Source organism: Anas platyrhynchos, chromosome 4 (genome assembly GCF_047663525.1).
Source record: "Anas platyrhynchos isolate ZD024472 breed Pekin duck chromosome 4, IASCAAS_PekinDuck_T2T, whole genome shotgun sequence".
Taxonomy (NCBI): Eukaryota; Metazoa; Chordata; class Aves; order Anseriformes; family Anatidae; genus Anas; species Anas platyrhynchos.
The window spans coordinates 70,598,472-70,607,824 of NC_092590.1; the positions used below are offsets into that span (position 1 = coordinate 70,598,472).

Sequence of the window (9,353 nt, forward strand, 5' to 3'; positions counted from 1 at the left end):
CCCTCGGCGGGGCTGAGGGCAGCGGCGGCCGGGCGGGCAGCGGGGCAGGGCGGCAGGAGGAGCCTGCGAGCCCTTAAACGGCAGCGGCCGCCCCCTGCCTGCCTCGGGGAAGACGGAAGGGCGAAGCTCCAGCAGCAGAAGCAGCGACAGCAGCGCTACCAGCAGCAATAGTCCCGGCCGTGCCTGGCTCCTCGCTGGTTTATATGCACCTGGCCGGGTTGTTGCTCGCCCCGGAGGAGAGAGAGAAGAAGGGGCAGCGCCGCGAAAGAGGCTCGTCCCCCCCCGCCATGTGCTCGGTGAGCGAGGGCAGCAGCACGGACCCGCTGGTGGCTCGCTTCAGGCAGGTGGAGGAGACGCTGGAGAAGCTGCACCGCGAGAACAGGAGCCTGAAGAGCAAAGTGCCCCGCTACAACGCGCTCTGCACCTTGTACCACGAGTCGGTCCAGCAGCTGAAGCACCTGCAGCTGCAGCTGGCCGCCAAGGACGCGACGATCCGGGAGCTGAGGAGCGGGCTGGCCCGCCAGCAGCCCACCGAGCCGGGGGCCGAGCCCGCCCGCTCGCTGGTGGACAGCCTGCTGGAGCAGCTGGGCCAGGCCCGGCAGCAGCTGCGGGACAGCGAGAGGCTCTCGGCGCAGAAAATGGAGACCCTGAGCCAGGTAAAGAGAGGGGAACCCACACCCGAGGGGGCCCCGGGGCCGGGGGGCGACCCCTCGGATCCGGCCCCGGTGCCTCGCCTGAGGCGGCGGGACCCTGAGGCGGGCAGCGGAGCCCCCTCAGCCCCGCCGCCCCTCTCCGCCTCGTTGAGGTTGAAAACAGGCTGGATTTTCCTATTATTCTTAATATTTTGAATATATTTTTTAACGCAGCCGCGCGGCAGGAGCATAGGGTGGCGTTAGAAATCTCCACGGAACTGCTTTTGCCAGCAGCAGGAGAATGTAGTAAAAAGAAATAAGCAGCCCACAAACTAAGTGTGGAAGTTCCCTATTAATTAAAGACCCTCCTCGTTATCAGATGTAACTCTAAGACAAACAACTGGTGCCACAGCTTTTTTCTATTCAAGTATATATTTTTTTTTAAAAAAGTGCACTTTAAAAAATGGCTGACGCTGTGTTGACATTGAGATCCTGCCTCAATACGTGCTTTGAAGAAGGAACCAGCAAGTCTGCACTGTGATGAGACAGACAGGGGGAAATAGGAGCTCTCTTGTGACAAAACAGTCACAAAACTGCCTCCCCTCCCACCCTCCACCAGCTCTATTTTTGGTCCTGCCGTGAAGACTTTCCCATGTTGGGTCTGAAGGGCTTAATGAATTTTGAAGCATTTCTTTCTGTATGAAGCTGGGTGAAGGAATTTCCAAACCAAGAAGTGGTACTTAAAATTGAAACAAGTATTTTTGTCATAAGTAATCTCTTGACCTAATGCTTATACAAAACATTTTCCACATATGACACTCACCTCCAGTACATTTAAATATGTTCAAGTTTGGAAATTCGTAATGAGAGATGATCTTGGTGACACTTTGCAGACAGATAACAAACCGGTGGCATCTGAATGCCTGCTGTAGCCTGATGCAGAATAGCTTTAGTCTATGGCAGTGGGGAAAATTCAGCATGATGTGAAAGTGTAAACATCAGCAATAAGAGCATATGCTCCTTCTGTAAGTTAGCCTAACAATATATTTTAGAAATAACCTTGCCATAAATAACAAAATCATCGTCGCTAAAAATAACAACAAGGTACTTTCTGAAGTCAGATGCCTACATGCTGGCAGAGTGCTTCCTGTGGTTTATGGCCCTGTTAGTGCTGCCGAAGAACTGGAGCAGAGTTGAGCCTCTCTGTTTCGTGGTCTGTGCTGGTACCCAGGGGAACAGCTCAGCAGAGGTCTGGACTACCAGCAGCCTTTACTTTTGGAGGATGACAAGCAGAAGCTGATTGTGGCAAAGTCAGGGCTGGCGTACTCGAGGTGCATGGTACCTCTGAGTGATTGTACCTGGCTGTGAGCAGACTTCTTCCTTCTCAAAGCACCTGAGATGAGAAGTTAACTTAATGCTGTGTGGATGATCCCCCAGACCCTTCTAATCCAACAAGAGGGTGCAGCAAGGAGATGCATCTTTGTTTTGTAAGAATGCATCAAGCCCCCTTGCATGGAGCCAGCTCTGGACAAAATACTGATTGCTGCCACATGGATTTCATTTAATCTTTGCTTGTCCTTACCACTCCTCCTTTTCTAGGTGGGGAAGTTGTTGTGTATACACTCTGACTTGTCTTTGTCACAGTGCCAGGCAATGACTATGCTTCACTGTTTTTTGGTATCTTTCCAGTTCCAATTTTTTGAGGCAAATCTCTACTATCTGCTAATTTGAAATGTAGGACTATTAAGCATTTCTCAGTCTCCATATCTATTCTTTTAAGCTGCTTGTTTATTTCTAATTTTTAGCTCCGATGCAAGATTGTTATAAAACCTTCACAGTCTTTTGCTTGTTGTTTCTGAGTTCATCATTCTGCTGACCAGGAAGTGCTTTTATAGTTGTCTGGGTAGTTTTTGATCGATTGATCTGTCAGTTCTAAGGTTGAGTGTTTATACAGACATTAATGGGATTTTTGCTTTTTAAGTACTTGGCAGGGAACGTAGGAGCAGTATGGGATTGCTGCAATGGGAAATTCAACCTTAGAAATGTTTTGGCTTTTGAGTTCACTTCACTTTAAGTAACTTCCCCTCCCCCTTATGTTTAGGAAGTGCAGAAGTTGAATCAGCAACTAGAGGAGAAAAATGGAGAGATACAGCAGATGATAAATCAGCCTCCATATGAAAAGGAGAGAGAAATCTTACGACTTCAGAAGAGCTTGGCAGAGCGGGAGAAGGCTCAAGCCACCAGTGATGTTCTGTGCCGTTCACTCACTGATGAAACCCACCAACTTCAACGCAAATTAGCATCCACAGCAGAAATGTGTCAACATCTGGCAAAATGTCTAGAAGAGAAGCAAAGAAAAGAGAAGGGGAATTCAGATGACCAGATTGCTACTGAAAGTTCTAATCAGGTAGTTTTACTGCTACTGTGTTTTGCGCACATGTTGTTAGCTTCTAAGGTGTTTATTACGACATAAAACTTAGAGAGAAACAGCCCTTTGAATAATTCCATGTGTGGTGCAAAGGCTACCATGGCAACCTCTAAATAACTGATTACCAAAAACTGAGGATAGAAGCTGTCGTCAGTCACTTGTGCTTTGGCTATTTCATGTGTTTATCTCCTTATCAAACATTTTTTTTTGAGGAGAGGATCTTGAGAGGTCCTCTGTAACCTCAGCCATTCCGTGATTGCAATCCTTCCCTGCAGGTACTGCAGCCAAGTACCTTCTTTGTCTGTATGCATCACTAGATGGTGCTGTGTTTTTGAAGATGCTGATAACTTGTTTAAGCATCTAAACTCACAAAACAAAGAAAAATCACTTTAAAAGTAGCTTTTATACTAAAATCTAGAGCATGTGGTCTTCTCAGGTCAGGATCTGGCTCTGTACGTGTAGTACAGACCTACAGAAAGTTGGTTTCGGAAGAACTGGGCAAGGTGTCTCACCTATTTTTGTTCTGGGGTTCCCCTCTGCCCTCCCATTGCAAGGTAGCATTTCTCTCCAGCACATGTGTTTAGACAAACTGCTTCAGGACAGCGAAGTGGTAGAAATGCCACTGAGAAGGACAGAAACACATGGATTGCGTTGTGCTTCTCTGTGGCTTTTGCGCCACCTTTTCTTTCACCTTAGCTGAAGCTTTTCAGTGCAGGATAGACGGAGTTTTTCTATTGTTCCACAAATCATGACAGTTCAGTCACTAGGTAATTCATGATACTATAAGCAAGCAACATTTGAGGTGCTGCCTCCAGTAACAGATAAGAATACTGAATAGGGTGCTATAAACAGTTCTCACAAAAAAAAGAATAATTTTCTCATGACTTTATGGTTGTGAAGTGTAACGCTGTGTTCCAGATGACCACTCACCTATGCTTTTATGATTAACTATATGCATATATCACTTCCACTTGTTGAAATATTCCAGGAGCATTTCCAAAGAAAATATAATTACGTTAAAACTAGCTCTAATAAATAGAGGTGAAGTAGATGTAAGAGAAAAGGACTTTTTGAGGGAAACTTGAAACTTTTAGTATTATCAGGCTTTGTGTAATTGACAGACAGGAAACTTGATTGGCTTTGATCTATGTAACAAGTAGCTAACCTTGTCCAGCGGGGACTTCCCTGTTGAAGAAGAGAAATTTCAGATGCAAGTACGAGCTGATTCTAGGGAATTTTGTACAAAAGTGTTCTGTATTACTCACGTACACCGGGGTTTTTTTAAGCAGATGTCACAACTGTAAAAAAAAAAAAAAAAAGTGTCCTTTCACACAATGTATCAAACAGGTTTTCTATAGTAACTTCTTAGTACTAGCCAAAATTGACAGTAATAACAAAGTAATATGCAGGAATGGATGTGTTCTTGTCTGGAGAGGGAAATGCAGTTTCCAAAGATGTTATGGCAACTGTTAAGCACAGTTGTGAGCAGGGTAGTCCCTCTGGCATGTAAAGGGTGGGGTATTTTCCTTGTTGGCTTCAGTGTGGTCAGAGCTTGTAAGACGTTTCTATGACACCACGTGGACATATCTAAAAGATATCTAAGATTGTAAAACCCGACTACATTTTGCTTATTATGCAAATAGTATAGCATGCAGCTTTTAGTGTTAAAGAAATGCAGTTTATAGAAACAAGCAGGCTCGTGTATGTACATATTTCAGTGATGGCAAGTATTTTTAGAAGAAACTCATATAAGCTGACTTCCAGTACAACAGCATAGCTAAGTAACATCCGGAATTCTTATGTTAAAATAATGCTTCCTTTATCTGAAAATTACAGGTGTTAGACAATGAAACCTCACTTCAAACCCTTATCTGCAAGCTGCAAGATGAAAACAGAATGTTAAAACAAAAAGTAGCACACGTGAGTACTTTCATTTGTACAGCTTAAAAATTGATTTTGAATTACAGGAAGTTTGGGAATAGCTTGGGCCTGGTTAATCTAATTAAAGGGTAGTTTAATGCGAGTCCCAAGTTGGTTTTAGTCATAAAGCACATGACGTGCAAGCACAGCACAGTCTTATTTCCTTGGCTAAGAGCAGCCTATTATTTGAAATATATTTTGTTTTTAAAAATGTGCTGCAGAAAAAAAAATGTTGTCCTTTCTATGCATCAGGATTCCACTCCAGAAGAACAGCACTAGCCATAGGGTGACAGCCAACCCCTCCTATTCCTTATTAATTAATACTGTCTCTGTGGATTGGCAAATAGGGACGGGTGCCTGTGAAGAGCCTGGCATATGGCATAATCTTCCCCTCTCACACAAAGTAGCTCATCCATACTCAGTAGCTGAGTTAGCATGTTATATATAAACAAAAGTACACCTATATACTTTAATATATATGCATTATATATTATATGTAATTTTAGTCCTGCTAACATAGACAGCTTATGGAGGCTTGGATGTTTGCGTCTTTGTGTTGTGACTCCACTGTGTGATCTTTCAGGTGGAAGACTTAAATGCAAAATGGCAGAAATACGATGCCAGCAGGGATGAGTATGTGAAGCGGCTCCACCTGCAGCTAAAAGAGCTCAAGTCCCAGCTGGAGCAGCAGCACGGTGTAGCTTCAGCACAAACCAATTCCGAGCTGATGCAGAAGGAGATATTCCGGTTAAACAAGCTACTGGAAGAAAAAATGAATGAGTGCATCAAAACAAGGAGGGAATTAGAAGATGTGAAGAAGGCTAGTGAAGGAGACACTGAGCGCATACAAATGCTGGAGCAACAGGTTAGTAAAGTTTCTGTTTCCCCTGGAGGTGGGAATTCTGTTTCTTCTCAGACCACAGAAATCTATTGGGGGGAAAAATCAAACTATTTTTTTATACCTTTTACCACTTGTCTTGCCACATTTGGATATACAGGTAATTAATGCCACACTTGGAAAGAAACACCACTTAAAAAACTGCATGTGGGTCTGCTGGCTTTAATATTCTGTGGTACAGATCTGAAAAAGAAATACAAATGCCTTTAAAGCACAGATATGATAGAGAAGATAATATTGAGATTCTGGGAATAAGTGCTTACAAACAAAAGGAATCTCAGCCTCAACTATGTAATCTAACCTGCCATGCTCTAACTTCATCAAATGCTAACATAATGATTCTTTTTCAGGTCCTAGTTTACAAAGACGATTTCACATCTGAGAGATCAGACAGAGAACGAGCACAGAGTAAAATACAAGAGCTTCAGCTAGAAGTCGCATGTCTGCAACACCAGCTGGCAAGACGACAGGTAAGAAAGCAAAATTCTCGTTTCTCCAGTAAGTATATCTCATCAGGATTCAAGACTAAAATGTACTTCTAAATACCTTTAAAAAAACCTTAGTACTTCTAAAGCTGCACTGAACTGAAATGGCTATCAAAAACTTGTATTCTTTGAAAGTCAAGCTCTAGCAGAGATGCGCGTCAATACATACATATTCCTTTCCAGTCCATTTTTTCCCTCTTTTTGTTGACCACAATAACAGTGAATTCTCATAAGGGAGAGAAGGACAACTGACTTGTGTTAACAGTGGCATCTGGAAAGTAGCATACTAGCTATATCCTGTTGTCTAGAAGCGTGCTTATGACTCTTTGAAATAAAACTGCAAAAACTGATGGCTATTTTATTTGCAAATCTTCAGGTGAACCCATAGGCAGTGTTTCAAATAAAGGTGATATTTTATTTTAAAGAATGTTTTTTTTCAATTTCAAAAGCTCTTCTTTCTCCTTCTAGGACTCAAGAGATACAAGTACTCATTTCCGAGTTCACGTTGGTAACCAAAATCATACGCATGTACAGACGAGCACTGAGCATCTACGAGGCAACAGCCCAGGCCAGACAGGCACGAGAAAAACACCTTCACAGTCTGAACAGACTTCTCCACCTGGAGACAATGGAAACTCAGGAGCAGAGGGCAGGGGACAGGGTGAACTTCGATGCCCTCACTGTATGAGGTTTTTCAACGATGAACTCAGTGATGAATTTCTCAAGCACGTTACTGAATGTTGTCAGTGACAATGTGATGTGAGGCACATAAGAAAATCACTACTCTACAGACTGCAAAACTTGGACAAATGGACACCTCTTAGTAATTAGGAAGATGAACAGTATCTACCTCTCATTTGATTTCACCTTCTCTTGGACTGTACAAAAGACTTCAAGGTAAAGCAAAGTATTTTCATGAAGAATTATTTTTGACAACTACAAGGCAGGCAAGCATAATGCAAATTCTACTCCAGACTAAAGAAAATGAAACTTACAGCGGTAGCTAGCTTCAGAGTACAGCTTGGCTCTTACTGGAGAGTAATTATCCACAGCAGTCTGAAGGCTTAGGAAAAGAAGTCACTGAACTTGAAAACTTCCTTCTCTTCTGAAAAGATAGTGTGAAGAATGGGGGAGGAACAGCTTGACGGAAGAAAAAGACCTCTTGTGCTTTATCTGGATTAAAAGAGAATATTTTCTTGGCTATTGAGACCGAACTTTCAGACATCTTATTTGAAAATCCCTGTGTTCAACTGAAATCAGGAGAAGTGAAAAAAAAAAAAACATACAAGGGCTGGTTGTTAACTAAAACTAGCCTGTCTTTTTGCACAGACAATGTACAGGGATATTTATTTTTTTTTCTGTGCCATAAATATTTCACATAACGTGTATTTGTGTAATTATTGATTGAATTCTAATTCTACCAAAGTGTTATTTTTATAATAAAAGTGATTGTGAAGTTGCTTTACTATATTAATGTAGTCAAAAATGTCTCTTTCAGTGCATCATAGTTCAAGTAACTACACTTCAGGGCTAACTAAATGTCATGGTTTCAGGTATGAGTTGTTCCATTACTGCAGTGACAACCAGTGTCTCAAACTGTATTCAAATAGGTTGAGAGTCACTCATGTGAGAGGACAGATGATCTTTCAGCTGTATGAGAATCCATTTAATGCACTAACCTGCCATGCAATGTTTATGACAAGGCCATTGATAACTTATTTTTTTTCTTGTCATCTCTAAGTTGGAGATAACTTGAGCATAGAGCTGAGGGACTGTTTTGAGATGTATTTTTAAAGGTAAGGTTGTACAAACATAATGGGGCTACATTTTTCTTCCCAGCATTGGCTCCAGGTAGTTCTGACTAGGCAAGAGCTGCAGTTAAGGACTTTACAGCCAAAGTAAAGGCCTACTCTAACTATGACCTTCCATAATTAAACAAAAGATCCAGCCACCTTCCTTTGTATAACACCCATCTTCTGCTTTGTTTCCTTTCCAGTTCAGAGGACTGTGAATATTTTACTTTGCTTACCCTTCTGTATTTCTATTACCTTCCTTCTTTCCTGAGTGCTTCCAAAATAAACATTGCTGTGATTTCCTACAGCACAGACTCTTAGTCTCCCATAAAGCACATTTATCCTGATGACCATCAGCTAGCTCAGAGTAAAAGCCTGCCTCCCTATTTGTTTACTTCTCCAAGCAGCACTGAATTTTGATCAGTCTTCCTTTCACTGTTTCCACAGTTTCAGCACAAGCATAGAAGATGCTCTTCATTGTGCTCCAGGGTCACAATACCGTAAGGCCATAGCACACACCTTTTTCCCAAAAAATAGGTAACCGAGCAACACAGCAGTCTGACCCATATTTAATGTGGTGTGAACCTGGAGGGTTACAGCACAGCTGAAAGAACTGTGGTGTCACAGCTGTTTTCCTTGGATGAAAGGAAAACGAATTTTTGAAAGAAAAAAGACATTGGGGTTTGCTTGTATCAGAGCAGTGAGTCCACTTCATCTCAGGAATCTCATACAAAATTCTGTGATGAACAGCTACAGATCTCTAAGCACATCTCTATTATTTCATCATCCTTTTACAGCCCCAAAAGAAGCTGATTGTATGTGCCAATGTTGCTTCAGGTGGGATATTACCAAAAAAAGATGGGTGGGCGATTGCATGCAGCCTGCAGGTGCAATGGTTTTTAATGGTGTGATCTTTAACCGATTGTAAACCAGTGATTACTGGTTTGTTCTTCCCAACACAGCCTGCACAAACATGCACTGATTTTTTTTTTTTAGGGTGACCATTTTATACATTACCTTTTAAGGTCTCAGAGATCAGATGTAGCCCACACAATATAGGCTGAGAAAAATATGATTAAGCTTCCTGTGGCATAAACTAATCTCGCAGCAGTTTATTTCTTCTGACTGTTCTCAGTAGACAAGTCTTGTTTATGACTTCAATGTACATCTATACCATATTGCCAGTGATCAATCCAG

General features: G+C 42.3%; 1 protein-coding gene across 1 annotated transcript; it reads left to right on the top strand.

Moving 5' to 3' along the window:
* On the top strand, window positions 1-7,833 carry TNIP2 (TNFAIP3 interacting protein 2). Its single transcript, XM_021269978.4, has 6 exons — window positions 1-656; window positions 2,734-3,039; window positions 4,897-4,980; window positions 5,564-5,845; window positions 6,229-6,348; window positions 6,832-7,833. Exons 1-6 carry the CDS (start codon window positions 204-206, stop codon window positions 7,111-7,113), a joined length of 1,527 nt encoding a protein of 508 aa, XP_021125653.2. The 5' UTR covers window positions 1-203; the 3' UTR covers window positions 7,114-7,833.
* The last annotated feature ends 1,520 nt before the right edge of the window (window positions 7,834-9,353 follow it).

Bases quoted from the DNA above. Each gene is read 5' to 3' on its own strand.
- TNIP2 (XM_021269978.4), top strand. From the start codon at position 204: ATGCACCTGGCCGGGTTGTTGCTCGCCCCGGAGGAGAGAGAGAAGAAG. The intron at 5,846-6,228 runs GTTAGTAAAGTT...ATTCTTTTTCAG, and splicing joins TACAAATGCTGGAGCAACAG to GTCCTAGTTTACAAAGACGA. The intron at 6,349-6,831 runs GTAAGAAAGCAA...TTCTCCTTCTAG, and splicing joins ACCAGCTGGCAAGACGACAG to GACTCAAGAGATACAAGTAC.